Here is a 23,223-nt window from a genome sequence, read left to right on the forward strand (position 1 = left end):
TTTCCCATCAGCATAAACCACCCCAACAAACAGTGGTAGCTTTGTTGGTGGGAGATGCTTTCCTGTTGACATAGTGCTGTCTATACCAGAGTTGTTAGTGTAACTTATGTCAGTCAGGGTGTGTTGGCTTTTTTTCACCCTCCTGACAAAAGTGCTAGTGTAGACATAGCCTCAGCCAAGTACTCGACTCAAAATGTGCAGTGTGTTTCTGGTGGTTAAATGAGAGAAGCTGAGTCTTGTCTTGTCTTTTCTCTTCTCTCCCCGCCTCCTCCGCCTCCCACCACAGACTTGTGCTGTGACTTCACGTAAACCACATAACCTATACCAGTGGTCCCCAATGCAGTGGCGCCCGCTGGGGCATTTATGTGCGACCGCCTAGCGCGTCCCCACCCCGGGCGGTCTGGCAGCTCCGCGCAGCACCCACCACCCAAAAAGGTTGGGAATCACTGACCTATACAACTCTGTTCACCCCTCCGAATACCAGACATGTTAGGCTTAGTGAATGCTTGTAATGTGCTTTGATGACCTTGGTCGAAAGATGTGGTAGAAATACAGATGAACCATCTAGGACTTTAATCTAATTGGTTCTTGTCTTAGATGTTACATGCTGCTAGTGACGATTCTGTAATCCTACTATGGATTAGGGATGTTAAGCATCTGCTTATCAGATAGTCAACTAGTCCTTATCTGATAGTCAGTCAATTAGTCGATTCCCACCCACCCCCCCCTTGCTGCCTCTCTCTGATAGAGGCAGCAAAGCAGAGGGTGGGGTGGGGGCCAAGGTAGTACTTCAAAGGGGCAGTGCTGCACAGCTGAGCCCAGGATCAACTATGTGGCACTGTCCCTTTGAAATGCCTTGGCATTTGAAAGGGACAGCGCCGCACAGCTGAACCTGGGATCAGCTGGGGACTCCCCAGCTGAGCCCGGGCTCCAGCGTGGCATTTCCGTGGAACCCGGGATCAGTGGAAAATCCACCGGGAGCTCCTGTACATTTCAAAGGAGGAATGTGAAAGTGCCTATTGACTAGTTGAATAGTCGATAGAAATTCCATCAATTACTCACCTAGTAAATTAACCGTTACTTAACATCTTTACTATGGATATCTTTTTTTCCTCACAATCTCCTCCTCTCTTCCCTGGCACCCCGCCAGTTGAACACATCCATTTACAGTACTGTTTTGTTTTTTTCCTATGTTTCTCAAACAGATTTTGTGGCACAGTAATTTGCTAATTTGTTTTTACAGTATTGGATTCAGAGTTTGTATCTGTGAAAATTTTGAACATCAAGCTAAAGTGCTTTGTATCCAATTTGTGTTCTGTGCCTGTAATTTTCTAAGGTGAGAGAAAGTAGCAAAGACTAGATAAGGTTAAGAGGGTGGATGAGATTAACTGCTTCAGTACTGAGCAGCCAACCTAGTGTTCTAAAAATACTGCTTATTTAATTCAACCAGACATACCTTGTACTTTCCTATATAGCCTGACAATTATTTGACTGGATGTTTAGTAGCAAGCATCTGTGATTTGGCACCAGTGAATGGGTTCTATCAGTTGGGAAGAAAAATGCAAAGGAATATAAACTAGGGTCTGAGGTTCACTGAGTATGTTAAGTGCTTGATTCCATTAAAGCCCATCATAAAATCTTCCTTTCTGTATAGATAACCATCTGTTCAGGATTCTGTCTCCAGTCTCTTAGCTCTCTACTGTGAGACTGAAGGAACTGCCTTAGCTCTTAAGGTGTTTGATCATTTGGGAGCACACAGCGTGGAGTATTGTCAGAGCTGGTCCCCTTAATGATTGTTGCATTTGCCAGGAGTTCAGGTCATTTCATTCTTGACCATGATCATTTACACTCCTTCCTGTAAGTCCCACATCAGTTCTGCGGAATGCCACTTCCCATGTGTAGCTTGGCCTCTGACAACACCATTGCTGCTGCTGTTTCAGAAGCTTTTCAGTCCCACTCCTAGGTCTGGCAGAGTGGCAGGTCCAGTTGGAACCTTCTTGGCACCTCTCATTCCCGGCCTTGTGTTGTCAGGGGAGAGTGGGTGGAAGGAGGAGCTGATTCTTTTTCACAATATGGGAGGAGGGAGCCATCCTGAGCAAGGAGGCGCTTTCTGCTCCTCCTTTCTTCCCTCTTGTAAAAATGGTGTATTTGCTGTAATTCACTCTGGAGTGACATGGCAATGCATCTGAGGAGTGTAACTTGTATTGTCGATTACTACTTGCACCAAATTGATCACAGTAAGTGGTGACCTGTGTATTTTAAAATCTAAATGCATCATTACCTCTTTGTTTTTGGAACTGTGATACCTTGGCATATTAAAATTATGTATTAATAAATTATCTGATTTTTTTTTAAAAAGGTGCCCATGGCATCAAGAAGGTTGAGATCCTCTGCTTTAAACCATGATTGTGAAAACTTAGCCCAAACACAAAAGCTATTTGCTCGTCGTTCTTATATTGAAGAATTAATCAATGGTTCTTCTCTGTTTAAAAAAAGATACATGCACAGGCACACCAGTGCTTGGCTCGCTAAAGTGGATGAATAGAATTTTGCAAGTCTGCTTTAAGCAAACTATTTCAATTTTTCCTCAGATTTTGAACAGAAGTTTGTTTCTGTGTAAACATGTTTAAGTGCCTTGTAACAGTTCAATAAGTTAAAATACTATTTCTGATGCTCTAATTTAATCAGAAATTCTAATTAAAACTGAAGGATTCTTCATCTTCATCACATTTAATAATGAAAAGTAGTTGGTACAGGTTGCACCTCCCAAATCCAGGATTCTCTTGTCCGGCAGTATCCTTGGTCTGTCATGAGCTCCAGGGTAAGAGCGCCAGCAGCTGGGAGCCTGGTGCAACACTGCAAGTTTGCTAGCAGCGAGGCCACAGCAGCCTGGGCAAAGCGTGATCAGGACTTTCTGCCACCTGGCAGTGAGGATGGGACTACAGCATCCCAAGAGGAGAAGCCTGGTACAGCCATGTCAGTCAGGAGGCAGCAATGCCAGCAGTAGCATGGCTAGGGCTGCCTGCTGCCCAACGGTGGGGTTGGGGCTACAGGCCACAGGAACCCAGGAAAGGAAGCCAACCGTGGCAGCCTGGCAAAATCAGCAGGGCTGGGACCACATGCTGCCCGGTAGTGGGGTTGAGGCTGCGGCAGCCTGATCAGGCAATGTGCCATTTGGCAGTGGGGCTGGAGCTGCCCAGCCAGCCACAGAGCCAACGCTGGGGCTGGCCCGCAGATAGCCCAGCTGGACTGAAGGAGCCAGCAGCGGGGAGGGAATTCCCTCATCCAGGATTGGCCATGTTCCCAGGATGCTGGACAAGAGAGGTCCAAACTGTATAAACTCTTTCAACAGCCTCTTTGGGTATTGAGACTTTTTCGTGTGTGTGTGTGTGTGTGTGTGTGTGTGTGTGTGTGTGTGTTTGTTTGTTTTACTCGGGAACCTCTTTAAATATGTCAGCAAATATTTTTCAGTTTTTACCTAGATAAACTTACTCATACTGAACAGGTATGGCATAGGTTGTGTTCATGTGCTAGACAGCTTGGACAAATAAGCAGTCTTTCAGGCAACTTCTGGGTTTTCTGATGAGAAGAGTATCAACAGTTTGACTACCAACAGATGCCTCCGAAGCCCTCAGAGATAGTTCTTTCTGGCAGTTTTACTGTTCAGCAAACATCAGCACTGCACTGATCCAAATATTGATTTTGAAATGGTAGATTTACAGTAATGGATCAAGACAGGAAGGCACAAGGAGCTTGTCTTGACTGAATCTATAATGGAACATCAGGCTTTTAGCAGATATTTATTTACAGCTCTAGAATTGCTGTAGGTATCTGATAAGCACTCTCCTGTTATCTTTGGATACTTAAGAGTCATTTCTTCTTTCCACTTGAATATTAAATGCATCTGTACAGCCAACAGTCCTAGAAAATGCCACTATTGATCCATCAGGGAAAAAGCCACTGCTTTCTGTGGCTCAGTGGATTATCCAGATGCTCAGGCTCACTTCAGAATGCCTCATGTCTGTTCTTACAGCTGTTGCAGATCATGTCTGGTCAGTTTTCATATGAGACCTCTGCGGAAAATAAGTTGCATTTGAAGAGCTGGTAGCCCTTTCAATTTTAGAACAACAAGTATACCAACTGCCTTGAGTGCAATAGTTTTTCTGTCTGTATGCAGATCTTGCAGAAACTCCAGGTTACTTGGTATCATAAAGCTTTTCACATACATGGAATGTTTCTAGGCAGTCACCTACTCATTCACTACATACCATACTATGTAAGATCCTTTCCTTTTATGAGACTTCGATATAACCATTCAGTATCCTATTAATGATGTCTTCACAAATAACAGTTAACCCCATTTTAAAAATACTCTCACATTTTACAAACTTGTACAATCGTATGCCATTTAAAGAAGGGGCTTCGTAAACCAGAATTCAGTAGTTCTGTTCACAAATGAAGCTCACAAAAAAGTGTGTGTGGAATATAGTTTGGCTTATTTCTTTGGTGCGGTCGGTAGACTACTTTTTCCTCAACATGGAATTTCTTACTTCCCTTTCCCTCTTTTCCGTAGCCGACACAGAAGATGTATGCATCGTAGAGAGGCTTTTCTCCAGTAGCTTGGTGGCCATAGTTAGCCTCAAAGCCCCGCGCAAGCTGAAAGTCTGCCACTTTAAGAAGGGGACTGAGATTTGCAACTATAGCTATTCCAATACAATCTTGGCTGTCAAACTCAATAGACAGGTAAGTCATAATGTTTGTATGTGGGGCTGTCTCTTGACAGGCTAGAAGGATGGCACCTGCCAAGTACTGTTTCCCTCTGGTGCCAAAAAATAGTTTGAAACTGCTAATTTTATCTTTCCTGCTTCTAGCCCTGGAAGGGTATATGAATTATCTTCTTAATTTGTGTGAAATTCTGCTGAGTATGAACATTGTCGGGCAACATCCCTCAGGGCATCCTTCTCAGTAATTGATTAAAGAACTATATAGAAGTTCCTTAAACTTAATCCTTTCTATATGAGATATACTGTGGAAGTTGGGAGCGTCTTTGTGGGTTTGAGGGCTGCATTAAGTTAGCAAATATATCATAAATACCAGGATGTGCAAGTAACCCAATTTGTTAGTTATTGCTAAGCCAGAAAGTAAATCTACGCTACAGGGACTCTACCAGCTTAGCTCACGGTGTAGATGCATACTATAGTAACTATACCAACAGAAGGGGTTTTCCTGCATATGTAGAAACAAACCCTTCAACATAGCTACCTTAGTTTGGTGAAAGATGCCTTCTGCCAACATAGCTGCATCTACCCTAGGGGTTTTGTCACTATAGCTAAGTCAGTGAAAGGGTGTATTTTTTTAACACCTTTGATTAATGTAGCTATATGCCTGTAACTTTTCAGTATAGAACAGTATTGTAAAGAGATGTAGGTTGTCTCAGCTTAATGTTAATTCTTCCCATCAACTCAGAAGTGGCTAGGACTGAATTGGGCAAGGACTGTCTACCTTTGTGTTTGAAAATTGTCTTTTGGACACCGGTTGTAGTAGTCTGTAAGAAATTGTACAAATACCTTTCAATATATTTAATTTTGTCTTTGTATTTTTCTCTCCCCTTTTTCTAGAGGTTGATAGTATGCCTAGAAGAGTCTCTGTACATACATAACATACGAGACATGAAGGTGCTGCATACAATCAGGGAAACACCCCCCAATCCTGCTGGTAAATATCTAGCTAGCGACACACTTAATTTAAGATACATATGAACTGTATAGTCTCTTTCACTGTGTGCAACTATGTTTCTTGTAGGAAATTGTGTAGAGTGCTCATTAATAGCATCTTTATTCCCACTGCAAATTGGGGGTTAGCTTTTAAATCCTGAACTATGTTCAGTTTCATAGGGTGTTGAGCCAGCCCAGTGACACTAGATGGATTAATTTCTCGGCTCTCTTGTGTGAAACTTTTTTAAAGTAACTTCTTTTCCTGATTTGGTGAAAAAATTTCCTACGGGTATAATTCAGAGTTAGTCATCTTTGAAGAGTTAAGAAGCCATAATGAGCATGATGTCACCAGAATCTACATTGTAACATTGCAAAATATATCCATTGGAATAATGTTTTAGGAATCACTAACTGTGAACCTAGAAAATTCTTGGCTCTTCTTCACAGTTTGTCCCTTTTGCATTACTATTTCTGTTTTAAAATTAGATCACTTTTTTTTTAAACTGATGGCTGTTGGTCTTAAAATTGTCCAGCCTTTACCCCATTTAAGTTCCTTCTGACTGGATGTGAGTTAAGTTTTGATAGTTTGTAGCTGGATCTGCATAGAAAATTAAACCTCTGATGGGTATGTTTTGGACTCTGCCTCTTCAATCCTTTTTTGCTTATCCTTCATAGGGTTGTGCGCCTTGTCAATAAACAATGACAACTGCTATCTGGCCTACCCAGGAAGTGCAACCATCGGAGAGGTGCAAGTCTTTGACACCATCAATCTGGTGAGAGACCTTGTCAGTGCTACTGGCATTTTTTAAAGTTATGTCTTTTGTGAAATGTGGCTTATTAGACTCAAAGAGGAGTTAATAGAAACTCAAATTACTTCAGATCATTATTGTGGGAGGAGGTCTCTAATGTAGTTGGTCCACTACTGAAGCTGGACAGAAAGCAGCAGAATATAGTAAAAGTATAATACTACATGTGACTAGTAGATAGGGTTGAGCATTCTAGATACAAAACAAACAAGAAAGATTTTTCTAGGGCTCTCAATTTCTATCACAGTTGTAGCACGCGATTAGTACAAAGCCAATTAACTCACTTTAAAATGGTCAGGATTAATTGCACTGTTGAACAAAAATAGAATACTATTTTGATGTTTTTACTAATAAACTGAAGTTAGTTACACATTTCCAACTATACTGATTTCAGTTACAACTAGGGATGTTAAAATGTGTACATGTTTACATGTGGCAGGAGGAGAGGTGGGAACGGTGCTTGTGGGGAGCTTGTGGGGAGCCAGTTTGTCAGCTCCCCGCGAGCTCCAGTTCCCACCGAGTCCCCCTATCACCTGCACTGCTGCTTCTGTATCAGTCAGCAGTGCGGGTCAAGGGACTCCATAGTGTATCAGCTCTCATCTGCACTCCTCCCCTCCCTCCTGCTTCCCAGGCTCATTGATTAACCGAGTACACATTCACACCCTTAATTAATTACAACACAGACTACAAAGTGTACAGTGCTTTCTTTATATTTTTATTACAAATATTTGCACTGTAAAAAAGAAATAGAATTTTTCAGTTCTCCTCATACAAGTCCACTCGGTTCTACTTCTTTTTCAGCCAATCACTAAGAAAAACATGCTTGTTTACATTTATGGGAGATAATGCTGCCTGCCTCATACTTTGTGTTGCCTGAAAGGGAAAATAGGTATTTGCATGTCTCTCTTGTAGCCAGTGTTGCAAGGTATTTACATGCCAGATCTACTAAACATTTGTATGCCCCTTCAAGCTTCAGTTTGTAGTCTCTAAAATTTTACATTGTTTTTAAATGCAGTTATGTAAAAAAAACTTGTATGAGGTGAGGATGTGAATACCCATTTAAAAAGTTAATTGTATAATTTTGATTATTTAAGCGGTTAGCTATGGAGGGATATGGGGTCCTGCCATGCTACAGGCAGGGGTCTTCTCCACGTGGGGTCTGGCCCTCCAGTTAACAGATTACTGGGTAAGCATGCAAGTAAGGCTAATGCTTAACCTTTTATATCCCTAGTATGAGGTAAAATGAAAAATGCTGTTTTTGTGTTCTTGCTGTTTCCCCTTGTGTCCTTCCTCAGCAGTTGCCTGTGTGAGAAGCCCTAGATATCTTTTCCTTAAGATATGCCAATCATTTTTATGAATGGTGATGTTAATGTTTTAGTGAAATTGTACCTTACCAGGGCTAAAACAGTTAATCTTCGTTTGTTTGGGTTCTCTTAAAAATCCAGCTTTGCATTTTTTTTGTTTTGATTTTACTGAATTCTGTATTTTATTGGCTTATTCTTGCAGAGGGCTGCTAATATGATCCCAGCTCATGATAGTCCCTTGGCTGCATTGGCTTTTGATGCAAATGGCACTAAGCTTGCCACGGCATCAGAAAAGGTAAGTTTTGATTAGCTTGTGACTATGTGGACCAAAATTAAGCTTACTTTGTAGTGTTTCAGAGTATCTTAAATGTTTCACAAATACTAAAAAGAGAGGTTAGCTAGCAAAATTAAAACCCTTAATTAGGAGCTACTGATATTAGTGGATATTTGGTAACAAGACTTTTTAAATTACTACATTATATCTAATTGTTTATAGTCAGGACTTCCCCCATCAGTGATGAAGAATATTGGAAGGTTAGCTAGCTTGCGTATTATTAAGCAAGAAGAATAAAAAACAGAAGCAAGACAGTAAAAGTCATAGTGGAATAGAGAGAAATGACTAGCCTTTATCTGGCACAGACTGCCAACTTCTGTCTGATTTGTACAAATCAGCACTCTCTTTCAGAACTGAAGTGCATGCCATTTTCTCTACTTCTTTTTAGACAGTTCCATGCCTAAGAGGTGTGGTGTTAGTTGCATTTCCTTTCAACAAGGAAAATAAATACTGTTATAATTATTCTCAGAAAGGGAAAAGGCTCCTCCTTCATGCATAACTTCCTTCCCTTTAACTTTGTAAATCAGCTATTAATCCCATCCTCTTTCTGCTTTTCTCACCTTCTAAAAATAAACACTAAGAATAAATGCAACTAGCTTATGTTGGGTGACTCTTATCTGGTGTGCAGCAATTGTGACAAGAATTGCAAAGTATGAACTGCTTGTGATGGTACTCTTATCTTTGTGAACATTGACTAGAGTGAGAGCCACAAAGCAGGTACTTAAATTGAGGAATGAGGCTTGGTTTTTTTCTTCATAGGGTACAGTGATCCGAGTATTTTCCATTCCAGAGGGACAGAAACTCTTTGAATTCCGAAGGGGAGTGAAGAGGTGAAGTTCAAAAACACTCATTCTCTGAAGCTTGTTCTTTGTGGTAGATTTCCAATGTATTCTGTAGTTGACCTTTTGTATAGCCATGAGTCATAGTAACTGAAGTAAGTTTATACTACAGTACAATTGATCCTGGATCCCTTAAAGTTACAGACCAGGTTTGTGAGAAAGCAAAAGAGAACTACAGAGGGCCATATTCTCTATGTGACTTTACCAACAGCCTGTCCGCTTTGCAGATCTCTGAATAATTCTCACTGTAAGACACTCCAGCACACCGGCAGACTGTATCAATATATATCAAGTTCTGCCTGCTATAGCACTGCTGCTTGTGGGATAGTGATGTTGGTGTTGGGAAAGATATCTTTCCTGTTCAAGATTTGTGACGTTTAGTTCTGATGCCTGAGCTAAGGAAGAGCTTTAGAGATTTTATGCTGATGTAGCTGTCCAAAACTGGGTTCATTCATTGTACTCATGTACCATATCATTTAGACAGCTGTATTAGTATTATACACTGAGGATGTTGCTGATTATTGGCTAGTATATCAAGAAATGCTAATTGTAGTTGTAAGGAGGAAGAATGCTGTTCTGAATTTTAGGATGATTTCTAACCAGCTCCTTGCCCTGGCTCCCCACCATCCCAGTCCAAACATAAAAGAAGTTCAGATTGAGCCAGATGTTCTCCTGTTGAATGAAGGAAATGGGAAACAAAAAATGTCTTGCTCTTACAGTTTCTCCTGATATATCAAGCCCTCCAAAAGCCTTGCAACAAAAAACAGAAATGAAGGCCTGACTTCTTCTAAAGTAGAAAAGCTTATTTTAAAAGCTTGAGGCAATAGAGAACATATGTGATAGACTTATAATAGGGAGAGGGAAAGGGAGCAAAACAGAAGTCTTGAAGTACACTTTTGAAAAAATGGCATATATACGGTTATATTTACTTCATTATAAAGCATCCAAAGCTATTTTGCATTGTAGGGAAAATGTATTAATTTTTTTACCTAACTCTTTTCTGCTGTGTACAAGTGCAATACATAGCTGATGAAAAGCTCTTTTGTTTTCCTTTTAAAATCTAGGATTTTTTAAAAAGTTAAACATTGGTGCTTGCTTAATACCTGCACCCGGTGACCTCCTTTTCAGTGTGGCAGTGCATTATTGCCTTTAGGAAAAATAGTATCCTTTCACCTCACAATAGTTTACTAGAATTGCTTATGCAACTGCTCCCATTTATGAAGAGTCTTTGCTGAGCATTAATACTATCGTATAGCAAAGTGAGCTAAATCTTAGGGTGGGGAGAGTAGCCATGCTGAACTTTTAAGGGCTGGTCTATACTATGAGAGGTGATCAATCTAAGTTAAGCAACTTCAGCTACATAAATAATGTAGCTGAAGTCAACCTGCTTAGATCTGTTTACCATAGTGTCTTCACTACAGTGTGTCAATGGGAGATGCTCTCCAGTCAACTCCTTTTGCACTTCCTGTTCTGATGGAGTACCAGAGTCAACATGAGTGATCAAATCAACCCCCACTGGATTGATCCGTAGTGTAGACATACTCTAAGGATACTTCACTTCTACTACATATCCCTGGTTGTTATCTGAACGTTCCTTTAGAGAAAGTGTAAATTGACCACTTGGGAGTTTATTTTGAATAATGAGGATGATGGTTTTTATGCAATATACCTCTTCTGAGTTTTAGAATATTGTAAGGATGGAGATGACCAGTTTTCAGGTCTACTTGCTAGCCATTTAGGGATTAACATAAATGAACAAAAATGGAAGTCCTACTGGAATCTGCCTTTAATTGAAAGTCTAATTTTGAGAGCTATCCGTGTTTTCATAAACTAAAGAATCTTAACTTTTTAGTTTTGATAATGGTGCTCATTTTTTATTTAAATCTCATTCAATTTCCAGTGACTGTTAATTATAAACAGGTGACTATCTGCTTTGTGTAGTTTCATCAGGAGATCAGAAACAAGCAGCCTTAAGGAGCCATCCCTTTCCTCAGATTTCTCATAAGAACATAAGAATGGCTGTACTGGGTCAGACCAAAGGTCCATCTAGCCCAGTATCCTGTCTGCTGACAGTGGCCAACACCAGGTGCCCCAGAGAGGGTGGACCGAAAACAATGATCAAGCAATTTGTCTCCTGACATCCTTCTCCAGCCTCTGACAAACAGAGGCCAAGGACACCACCTACATAACAAATGTACATTATAATAACATGTTCCTATATCATTAACTCAAAGGTATTCAAGCAGTTTTTATTTGCCAGTGTCACCAGAAGCTTCTCACCAAAGAGAGCATGTCAGTTATATGTATATATAGTCTGCCTTTTAGGCAATGACAAGCAAGGTCTTGTGCTTAATCTTTGGCTATACTGGCATTTATTGAAGGCTCTAATATACTTCCAAAGCCTTCAGAATACATTTGATTGCCCTTATCTTTCAACATTACAAGTATATTTTTGTGAACTGAGTGTAAATATAAAAGCATTCATTATGGGTGTGTCAAGGGGTCCTTTAGATTCTAATAGTATTAATGAGCATTTTTTATAAACTTACGTTTTTTGCTTTCTTCTTTCATTTTAAACGGCGAATAGTCCTTGTTGGCAGATGCAGCTGAAATATACATAGCAGCACTGACAGATAAAAACCCAATTAAAATGACACAACTTTTTCAGTCATTCCATCACCGTTATGGTGACCTTTTCAATTCTTCTTTTCCTCCCTTTCACACACTCTGCCTTGCAGACCAATATTTCCAAAATTTGTCCCGTTTTCAGTATTAAGGTACTTGTTGATACTCTGATAACTTTCCTTCTCGACTATTGCAATTTTCTCTAGGCTTCACCTTCCTGTGCTCTGCTCTTTCCTTGTCTCTGTGTATTCAGATGGGAAGTTTGTTTTGTTTCTCTCTGATCTGTGTTTGGAGAGAGATGGTCAGATTTCTGAGCAGACATCCCCCTTTCCCATTAAGTCAAATCATGTCTGCAGAGCACCAAGTACCCCATTTCTGTCTACATTTCTCTACTCCTCTTCTCCAACAGCTCCTCCCTACAGACTACTCAAGTTTGTCTCCTGAATTCTGCCTCTTAAATATAACGACTTGAGTGTGAGTACCAACCTCAGGGCAGACTGCTAGGAAGCAGGGCACAAACCTCGAAGTAGCTGTGAGTTCTGTACTTAGATTTTACTAGCCATTGATGAAGTGTAAACTCCTCAGGTAGTGTAAACTCTTCAAATACTATAGTACTTGAAGATGGAGTCACATATAGTCTCGTTGGGTACTCCAGCCTATTTTGTTACCCAGATAAGCATACTTTTTGTGATAGATGGTCCCATATATTTGAGACTCACTTTGATATTTCCAGTTCCAAAGGATTGCTCATTTACCCCAGGTCACTTGCACCTTTGGTGTGAGATCTAAGACAACATTTGTAATCAATCCTATAAAAATTATATGAAAAGTCCTTAAATAGGAAAAGGAAATCAGAGAGTTATTGTACAAGGTTAAAGCAGGTAAATGAGTTACAATCTTAAATTTCAAAAGTTAATAGATGTTTCTATAATTAGCAAGTTCTGCATGTCCTTTAGGGTTAACCCAAGCTAAGCAGTGGGGATTCTCATGCCTGTGCCCGAAAAAACATTGCCTTCTAGAGTCCAAGCTACATAGAAATACCTAGTTCCTTTTGTTTGGGGGCTTCTATCCTTCTCCTATGTGCAAACTCAGTTTCTCGGAGGAATCCACTTGCATGACTCATCTTCACTGGGGCAGCATGAAAGAGAGAGGAGACAAACTTTTTTTTGTCCTCTTTGACATCCCACAATAATCAGTTTGGTATTTGTGGCCCTTTCCTGTTGTGAAGGACATAACATCTTCTGTTGAAGATTAGCAGTTCACACTAACTGGTCTCTCTCTCTCCTCTTTCTGGTGACTTTTAGAATCACAGAGGTTCACAAAAGAAGGGCTCAAATCTTACCTTCCATTATGGTTATCACTCTGATAAGTGAGATCAATGCATGCAGCAACTTGCAACAGTTTAATAAAATCCTAATGGTGAACATATTCTTACAACACTGATTTTAACACTGTTAATACACAGGTGATCCAGAGTGATTCCAGCTGTGTGTTTACCATTGCTCAACTGAGATGTGGGGACTTTAGCATGAGCTGGCACCTGGTCTGTCCGCATCAGTGTCCTTCGCCCACTCTTGTTTTCCTATCATTTAGTGTGCCTGGAACAACTTTCAGTTGAATGTATGCTAGCTTCCTTCCCTTCCAAAGCTTGCCACATGCATTATTGTACTTGCTTTTAGATTAGAAATTTACTGGTGCAGATACTTGTTTGACACAGGTCAACTACTGTAATGTATCTGGTATGATTACAGTACTATGTGAGGCTGCACTAATCTACAGGTATAAAACACTAGAATAGGTATTGAAAAGAACTGATACAAGTGTTTGATCTCTCTATGATTCATTCAGACCTGGGCCTCTCTTGAGACTTTAAAAACTCATTTCACAAAGGCTATCAAGTTCACATTTGGGGCACACTCAGATTTCATGACAGAAAAATGACGTGTAAATAGCTGATAGTTTGTTTTCACACTACTTCAAATCTCTTTAACCATTTTGATGACAGTAAATCATTGGTATAATACTGCAGTTGGTATGACACTTAGCCATGTAGTTGCACTGGGCTTTATGTAGAGATGGGTAGACCGAATTTGGACTCTGATGCCTGCTGATTCCCTAGCTGGTGTCTCAGTTGAAATCCAGTGAAGAACGAGCCATCCAAACTCAAAAGCCTGAGATTCTCTCTCCTTGAGTGAATCAGGAAATGTCAGTGAAAAGAGTTCAGAATGTTCTATAGAAATGTTTTCCCTTTTCTGATTCACGGGGGCACTGCACACAGGCTCCAAGTCCTTTGGGGATCTTGGCTTAGATGTGAGTGATCTGTAAGTCTCTGATACAAGACTGAAAAGGAAAGCTGTCTTTCCACCTTTCTGCAACATTTCCGGATTGTTTTTTTCCTGGCCTGCATAGTGCAGCTGGTTTAACTGAAGAGGCTGGAAATATTCAATGACAAAAATTCCTATACGTTAGCGTGAGGAACTAATATTCTCACGTTAACTGAGACTCACGAGCTGTATATGATTTAATGATACTGTTTCTGGGTTGGTTTAGCACTAGTATGTAGAGATTTATGCAGTTATTTTCTTTTCTAGGTGTGTAAGCATCTGCTCGTTGGCCTTCAGCATGGATGGTATGTTCCTTTCTGCATCCAGTAACACAGAGACAGTGCACATCTTCAAACTCGAGACTGTGAAAGAAAAGTAAGTTTCAGAAATGCTCAAGAAACTGATTTATTTGATAATCTGGATGAATTTTCATCTTAGACGTTTCCATCTTTTGAAAACCCCTTACTGTTAAGGGCATGGACATAGCAAGAGAATTGTGGATCAGCTGTTTGAATCCAGCTGCTGAAATACATGTGCCTCTGTAAATAGCTAAGTTATTTCTGCTAATGAGAATTTGGAATGTCCTTGGGGGAAGTATGAGGGGCAGATAAATTTTTTAATCACACATGTGCCTCTTACTACACAAAGTCAGTCATCTTCCTCACCTGTGTGTATCATAGTGCTGACATTCAGATGCACAAAGTGCTATAAAAGGCTGCAACTTAAAACACTTACGTTCATGTTGGTGAGCACATGGAGCATACTAACTCTCTAGATTATCATTTCAAAGGTGACCTACAAAGGAAATTTATATTTGAGCCCTGTTGGCTGTGTCATGATGCATAAAGGAGTTCTAGAAAGGTTTCTCGGTTTTCTTGCATGATCTTTATATTAGAAATTCAGATGTTATTTACTGTTATCACTGAGAGACTCTGTGGATAATAGTTGAATGATGATACTATATAAATGAGAGTGAAACTTGATTGAGAATGGAAGTGGCTCTTTTTTATTTTGGGGTTGCTTAAACTTTGTATTTAACACTTCATAATGCAATTTTATAAACAGAAAAAAGTTAGCAATTTTAACATCCTACCATTTCAATAAAGGGCTAAGAATGCTCATAGTACATAAGACGTCCAGTGAGAAGCCCAACAAAAATAGACATACTAGATGTATCAGTAGTGTTATTTCTAAGGGGAAGGAGGAAAACTAGGAAAAGAGCCTTTGTATGTCAAAATAAAAAGATCACCAACCATCCTTCTTCCTTTGCAGGTTGTTTTTAATGTCAAAATACACGATAGAATGCAACATTCCTTTTTCTTCCTCCTAAACTTTAGACCTCAGGAAGAGCCCACTACCTGGACAGGTTACTTTGGAAAAGTGCTGATGGCCTCCACAAGCTATCTGCCCTCTCAAGTCACTGAAATGTTCAACCAGGGCAGAGCCTTTGCTACAGTCCGCCTGCCATTCTGCGGACACAAAAACATCTGTGCTCTCGCCACGTGAGTTTAGAGATGAGTTGTGTTTTTTCCTCACCATCTGGTGGATTGCCAGCATCAAGCAAAGGAAGCATTGACTGTGTAGATAATGTGTCAAGCTTGTCCGGCATGTCAGGTCACACATCTCATTTGTAGCTAAATGGCTCATGTATAGAACACATCAGGGGCTGGAACCATTTAGAAGCTTCGTCGTGCTCAGGAACTAATTACTCAGAGTTGACTGAAATAGAGGGTAGAGCGTTCCTTCAGGGGTGATTGTGGCATTAATGGCTTTTTAGAGACGATTTTGTGAGGTTCCCAAAATCCTTTATCGTGAAGGAAGAACAGACTCAGACCTACAATATTCATTCCCCCTTTGTGCTAAATAAAATGCTTGTACATTTGGCATTATGTAGTTCATTAGACAGTCCTGACTATCCAATATAGAAGACTTTAAAGGGAATTGCAGACCCCAGCTTTGGCACTTTCCTGAGACAATCTCTCAGATTTGGTAAAAGCATGGTATTCACAAATCTTTTTAAAATGACTACACATATTTTAGTCTTCATTCAGTCTGAACACAGCTATCAAAGTAATAAACTGCAATATTACATGTGTTTTGTGGGGAATTAATAAATTTGTGCAGATCTACTCAAACTTACAAGTTTCACTTCACATTGAATCGTATTTAATCTGATCTAGAATTTAACTAGATAAATTCGGTGGAGGTTAGGTCCATCAAGGGCTATTGACCAGGATGGGTAGGAATGGTGTCCCTGGACTCTGGCAGAGGCTGGGAATGGGTGACAGGGGAGGGATTGCTTGAAGATTCTCTGTTCTGTTCACTCCCTCTGGGGCATCTGGCATTGGCCACTGTTGGAAGACAGGATACTGGGCTAGATGGACCTTTGGTCTGACCCAGGGTACGTCTAGACTACATGCCTCTGTCGCCAGAGGCATGTAGATTAGGCTACCAGGCATAGGAAAATGAAGCGGCGATTTAAATGATCGCCGCTTTATTTAAATTTACTTGGCTGCCGCGCTGAGCCGACAAACAGCTGATCAGCTGTTTGTCGGCTCAGCGCGGCAGCCATGTAAATTTAAATAAAGCGGCGATCATTTAAATCGCCGCTTCATTTTCCTATGCCTGGTAGCCTAATCTACATGCCTCTGGCGACAGAGGCATGTAGTCTAGACGTACCCCCAATGTGGCCGTTCTTATGATCTCTGAGCTCTCTGCAGATGTGAAATCAGCCTCACCTCATGCCTGTGTGATAGAGAAGTATATTGTCGCCTTAGATGGAGAAATTGAGTGACATAGGAGGCCACAGCAAATGAGTAGCAGAGCTAGTAAGCAGACCAGTGTCTCCTGACTCCTTGGCTCTTTTAGCCATTAGGCAATACTGCCTCCAAATGTGAGTCAATTGATGTGCACAAGATCTAGACGGTTGGCCCTCTTTTAATGCCAGTGGTAGTTTTTTGCTGGATTGCCCTGTATGTTATTTTGTCATGGGAACCCTGCCTATGTAGCCATTGATACCAGATTTCTTATGAGCTATAGCGAGGGAACAAGTGAGTGGAAGTGATCCCTTAGAAACCACTCTTTTTGCTGGTATAAAACTGTCACATTCCTAAAACTTGGTTTTCAGTGTCCTCTCGTGATCTCCCCTAGAATCCAGAAGATTCCCCGTTTACTGGTGGGAGCGTCTGATGGGTACCTCTATATGTACAACCTAGATCCCCAGGAAGGAGGAGAGTGCACACTAATGAAACAGCACAAGTAAGTCCAGACTCAGCCCTTCCTGAGTACTTGTCACATTTGTTTTTCTAATATAACTGGCCTGATAAAAATCTCTCTTGTTCCAAAACTCATTTCCTGTTGCTGAACTCAAACCTTAGAACTCATTTTTGTATTGATATTTTTTTAAGAGCAGAGGCAGGAGGCGAGTAACCTTTAGCGTCTTCTGCTTGTTCCTTCCAAGGAACTGTTACAATAAGCATCACGCTTGCAGCAGGAACTTAATGCTGTCTGATAGCAATCAAGAATCAATCTGCTGTTAGCTTATACTCCCATCTCCTGCTGGTGGTTGTTACTGTGACAAGAATATGAAACGTGTGACACTTAACACGCCTCATCCAGAGAACTTTCCAAAGGAGAAGTGCCAGGATCCTCATTTTACAAATACAGAGAGTACCTTGTGCACTGATTATATAATGTCACAGTACAGGCTAGGGATGTAAGCGACTAGTCGACTGTCCGATAAGCAAATGCTTATCAGTCCACTCGACTAGTCCTCCCTCTTTCCCCCCCCCCCCCCCCCCCGCCTTGCTGCCTCTATCAGAGCGAAGCAGCAAGGGTGGGAGCAGGAGCCAGTGCTGGGGGGAACCAGAAAAGCTGGTTTCCTCCCAGTACCATCTCTGTGTGGAGCAGGGGAGGCAGAGGCACAGTGGGAAACAGTGTGAGCAGAGACTGCTTCTGTCCCCGCACACACCAGTTCCCACAGCGGGCACTTCTGCTTCTTGCTCTTAAAGGCAGCAAGAGTGGGACAGGAGCCAGTGCTGGGGGGAACTGGCTTAAAAGCCGGTTCCCCCAGCACCATCTCGGGGTGCCGCCTGCCCCCTCCCCCCCACCTCTATCAGAGGCAGTATCCCCAGCAGGGAGCTGGGCCCACCCTGCAGACAGGAGCTGTTGCCACCAAGCAACCCCTGTTCACAGTGGCCAGGGCTGATCACAGGCAGGGTCTGCTCAGGTAGCAGCTCCTGTCCGTAGCCAAGCCTGGCCACTGCACATGGGCTGCTCCAGCACCAGTCCCTGTTCACAGTGGACATGACTGACTGCTGTGAACAGGGGCTGCAGGACTCAACACGAGCCGGGACCAAGCAGTTCCAGCTCGTACTGATTGTTGCACCTCTGAATTTTAAATGTAGTAAGAGCCCAGCAGCTCTTACTACATCTAAAATGCAGAGCCATAGCGTGGGTGGCTCTGGAGCGAGTATGAGCCAGGGCTGCTCAGTCCCGGCTCGAGTTGGCTCCTGTGGAGCTATCCTCCCCTTCCCCTCCCCACCTGCTGAGGCTCTGCAGAGGCACTTATCGACTAATTGTATAGTCGATTAGCCAAATAATCGTATTTTAACACCTTAGTACAGGCTTACTTGTAAGCTACCTTGTCTGTAGGCCGTAGCCACATGGCCTATTTTAGTAGCTGTTCTATAGAATGGTTTAGGAGAGATCAGGGCTAATAGCATAGCAGGGGTTTATGGATTTTTTTTTTTTTTTAAGGCCAGAAAGACACTACATTATCAGGTAGTTTGACCCCCTGTATATTGCAAGTCGTGGAATTTCACCCAGTAGTTCCTGCAAAGGGGCTTTAATGTCTTTTGGGGCAAAAGCATGTCTTCTAGAAAAGAATCCAGGCTTGGTTTAAATATTTCAAGTCCTGGGTAATCCACCACATTGCTTAGGTGGATTGTTCTACTTGGTAATCATCATCGTTTAAAAATAAAAACGTGCGCCCTGTTTCTGGTCTGAATTATCTAGTGCAGTGGTGGGCAACTTGGGGCAGTCCACCCAGGGTCTGCGTGACATTTTGTTTACCATTGCCCATAGGCAGGGTTGCCAGATTCTGCTGGTTTCCATCTGCGATAGGGGGAAAAAACCAACCTAACAGTGTCACTAAATCAGGGTTCAGAAATTGTATGGAAGGTGGGTAGGAGAGGTTGTGCCTCGCCAAACAGCCAGGTGTGGCCTGGTCCCTGCCCCTGATATAATCCCCTGACTGCCCCCTTGGAATCCCTGGTCTCCCATCCAACTGCCCCAGGGAGCTCCCACCCCTGTGCAAAACCTCTGCTTCCCAGACTGTGCTGCTTAGAGCACTGGGGCAGACAGCGCTGCAGCCGTGCCACCGGCCGGCACTCACATCTGCACCACTCCTAGCATCATGGCTGTAAGTGCGGCATGCGTGCCGCCCTGGTGTTGTCAGAGCTGAGGCTGTGGGAGAGGACAGAATGGAAGGGATATGAGGCTGCTCTCCCCTGGTGGGAGATCGGGGACCAGACAAAGGTCTACGGCCTGTTGACCACATCCAGCCTGCCAGATTTAGATTATTTGTTTTAGTGTTTGTGGTGAGATGTGCAGTCCACCAAATGCTTTCCCTACAGTTCTCTGCAAGGCTGACCTCTTGGTCACAGTGTAAGTGATGTGTGACATTGGAGATTAGAAAGTTGTTGAGTGACCAAAGGCCATAAGAACCTCTTAAATGTCACACCCACACATGTTTTTCTTGCATGCATAATATGAAGGTCTTGGAATTGTATTGGTGATCATTACTTGAACCACTTCTGTGCTTCTAATGCCTCCTTATACCCACTAGGCTGGATGGCAGCATGGAGCCAGCCAATGAAATTTTAGAGTCTGCATCACATGACCGGCCACTAGTAGCGCAAACATATAGTGCCGCTGTGACAAAAGGTACTTATGTGCCTTCATCACCCACAAGACATGGTAAGAATAACACTGGAAAACCCGGGGAAAATGATTCTGAAGATGACTGTCCCAGATGGCTTTTTGTGGTCTTCCAAGTTTTAACCTTTATCTTTGACTCTAAACCGGTTATGAAGTGTTGTTCTATTAGTCATAGTGGGAAGGCGAGGGTAGCTGTTAAGTGACTCAGAGCCGCTTTGGAATCTTCACTGGCCAAATCGTTACTTCTGTTAGCAGGGCTCGACAAATGCGCTCGCCCGTGGCGAGTAGACTTTATCAGCTGGCTAGTGCAGGGGCGGACTGGCCCAGTGGGCGGTTGTGATGGGCTGGCCACAGCCCGCACTACGGGCGGTGCAGCCCCATCCGATCCGCCAGCTGGGCGGAGGAGCGGAGCGCCGCCGGGAAGGGGGAAGTGCAGTGATTCTCAGCGCCAGGCTGCCTGTGTGCAGCTCCGGCGCGAGAAGGCAGGGCACAAGCCAGAGGGCGGGATGCCAGCAGACTCCAGGATGCTGGTGTGACATGGCCCCGCTGATTTTAAAAGGCCGCGGCAGCTCGGCTCTGGATGCGTGGCCTCAAGAACTGGCTGCAGCGCAGCCAGGCCCCGCCCCGCCGGCTCCGGTCCTGCCGTGGCCCCAACTCCCTCGCCGGTGAGAGATCGCTCCCGGCCGAGCACCCGGCTCGCTGCACCCGCCCTGCACCCCTTTTTCTCTATGCCGCCTGTTCCCCACGCTGCCCCTGTTTCCCTGTACCCCGGATCCCCTGCTCTCCCTCTTTCCTGTGACTCTATGGCTCTGTGCCGCCTTGCACCCTGCTCCCCTCCGATCCCTGCCCCCCCAGCTTTATGCTACCCATTCCCTGCACTGCCCCTAGACCCCGACCCTGAATCCCTCTGGCTCTGTGCCTCCCGTTCCCCGTGCTACCCCTGTACCCCCCCACACTGTTCCCTGCACCCCTCTGGCTCTGTGCTGTCCCTGCACCCTGTTTCCCCTGTGGGTCGGGGGTGATGGGGTCCTTGTCTATAGGGAGGGGCTGGACAGGGCAGCGAAAAGGCTGCTGTGATACAGCAGCGAGTGAAAGGGGGAATTCACTTGAAGCGCCTTTGCCTTTATAGAATAAAACAAATGAAAATGCTATTTGCTATTTATAGAGCTAAAATGCCAGGGCAAAAATGAAAACAAAAAAAAAATTTCAAAATGCAAACGTGTAAAAGACGACAAAAAAAAGAGGGGGGGCGGCCAAAAATGTTTTGTTTGGGGCAGCAAAAAACCTAGAGCTGGCCCTGGGGGAGGGGAAGGGGCTGGGCTGGACTTGACTGTGGAGAGGGGAGGGGAAAATATGGGGAAGGGGCTTGTGCTGAGGGGAGGGGAGGGCAGGGGAAAGGAGGGATGTCAGGAGGAGGGGGGGGACACCAAGGGACAGGGGTGCAAGAGAGACAAATGCCAGGGGGCCAAGTGCAGAAAATGAGGAAAAGGGCAGGAGGGGAGGTGTCAGTGGGAGAAGAGACAGGGTGATGCCGGGAGAGGAGAGAGTAAGGGCACTGGGGGCTAGAGGGGGAAGGGGGAGGTGCTGGGAGAAGGCTAGAAAGAAAGGGTGGGCATGAGGAAGGCGGGGATGGAGCAAGTCATGTGTGAGGGCACAGGGGCATGAGGGGAACGGGGGCAGAGAGTGGTGAGGGGATGGGCATCAGGGAAAAAGAGAGCAAAGGGGGCAGGGGCAGTGAGAGAAGGGGGAGGTATCAGGAGGGCGCAGGTGCCAGGGGATTCTGGGGGTGAAGCAGAAGGGCAGACACCTGCAGGGGAGGGACCAGCACGAGAGGAGAGAGGCAGGACAGGTGTGTAGAGGGAGGTGTTAGGAGAGGGGATGAGGAGGGGTAGCTCACATGATCAGAGTGGGGCACTGGAGGAGTGGGCACAGGGGGGAGAGAAGGGCTGGTGGAGGGGGGCAGGTCTCAGGAAGGCTGAAGGCAGTGAGAAGGGCAGGAGTCAGGACAGCAGGGAGGGTGAGGGGTTGGAGGGCAGCAGGCACCAGGGGAGATGATGGAGCAAGGGGAGAAGCCTTGGCAGCAGAGGGAAAAGGTAGAGATTTATAAGATATCACCCAAGTTATTAATAAATATTTATTAATAAGTTATTAGTAATTACTGTTCTTATTCTTATTCGTAATTTATGCTATTAAAAAACCACTGTTTTGGGGGGAGGGTGGCGAGTCCCTTTTTTGTCTGGCGAGTAGGGTTTTCCAGAACTTGTCGAGCCCTGTCTGTTAGTGTCTGTGCAGTCTGGACAGAACTCAGTATGAACTGTGCTTGGATATCATAGTAATGTGTGCCTTAGAGTTTGACAGTTTGTTAACCTTACGTAGTGTTGGGCCAGATGCTTGGTTCCAGCTTCTGCTCAGCCTCTGGACTGCAGTCCTTGTTTTGTAAGAGTTGCAAGAGGCACCCCAATGTTTTGGTTGCTGTTGTGACCTTTTTTGCTGTCCCACCAGTCTCTGACATACACATTAAATTGGTACTGGCATAGTGGAGACCAGAATTTGAGTCCCAGAACAAGGGAGTGAGCTGTGCTTAAGTTCAGAAACCGGTTGATCAGCAAATCTTGGTTTAGAAAACATAGTGTCTTGTGCTTGAGCTTATCAGCTTGCAACAGGCGCTGTCTTGCATCCACACTCCAATTTTGGCTGCTGATCCCCAACCACTGTCACTTTCTCTGCAGCCTATACAGATGATCTGGGTGCAGTGGGTGGAGCTTGCCTGGAAGATGAAACCAATGCACTGCGATTGGACGAAGACAGTGAGCATCCCCCTATGATTCTGCGGACTGACTGAACTTTTGACCTGTGAACTCACTCCGAAAGCAGAGAATACTGGGCTGATGTTTCTCGAGGAATCTCTCGTGTTACGCTGCTATGAACTTTGGCATGAGTTGGGAGAGAGGATGAGACTCCAGAAACAATTTTAAACATTGTAACTGTATTCCTAATTCTATACCATTGGGGAAAATACATGGTTTTCAGTTCAGTGGCTTTTAATCTTGCTTATCTATTTTAGCTGTGTGTGGTTTTTCGCTTTTTTGTTTTTTGGGAGGGCAGGGGGTTGGGATTTTTTTGTTGTTGTTGTTGCCAAAACCTGCTGTTTGTGCAGCCCTTGGAACCTGCTAGCTTTGCATGCATTCATGTGCCAAGCGAGCATAGGAGAGAGAAGCCACTTTATAACAAACTCAAGTTTGTATTTTTTTATATATGTATATAATACTTAGCCTATATAAGGAAGGAGTAGAAAAGAGAGGTTCTGGATGCTGAGGCTGGTTCTGCACTGACAAAG

At 43.5% G+C, this 23,223-nt stretch overlaps 1 protein-coding gene across 1 annotated transcript in view; it reads left to right on the top strand.

Annotated features, from left to right (window-relative positions):
• WIPI2 (WD repeat domain, phosphoinositide interacting 2) overlaps positions 1 to 22,920 on the top strand; it is a 34,040-nt gene extending 11,120 nt beyond the window's left edge. Inside the window, exons 3-12 of the mRNA XM_075899652.2 lie at positions 4,574 to 4,743; positions 5,619 to 5,715; positions 6,390 to 6,487; positions 8,027 to 8,119; positions 8,918 to 8,988; positions 14,214 to 14,321; positions 15,284 to 15,448; positions 17,097 to 17,204; positions 19,795 to 19,925; positions 22,616 to 22,920. Coding sequence (XP_075755767.1) covers positions 4,574 to 4,743; positions 5,619 to 5,715; positions 6,390 to 6,487; positions 8,027 to 8,119; positions 8,918 to 8,988; positions 14,214 to 14,321; positions 15,284 to 15,448; positions 17,097 to 17,204; positions 19,795 to 19,925; positions 22,616 to 22,728 — 1,154 coding nt within the window. The 3' untranslated portion in view covers positions 22,729 to 22,920. The remainder of the gene's footprint in view (positions 1 to 4,573; positions 4,744 to 5,618; positions 5,716 to 6,389; positions 6,488 to 8,026; positions 8,120 to 8,917; positions 8,989 to 14,213; positions 14,322 to 15,283; positions 15,449 to 17,096; positions 17,205 to 19,794; positions 19,926 to 22,615) is intronic.
• Positions 22,921 to 23,223: the final 303 nt, after the last annotated feature.

Source organism: Pelodiscus sinensis, chromosome 15 (genome assembly GCF_052426305.1).
Source record: "Pelodiscus sinensis isolate ZL-2025 chromosome 15, ASM5242630v1, whole genome shotgun sequence".
Lineage (NCBI taxonomy): Eukaryota > Metazoa > Chordata > Testudines > Trionychidae > Pelodiscus > Pelodiscus sinensis.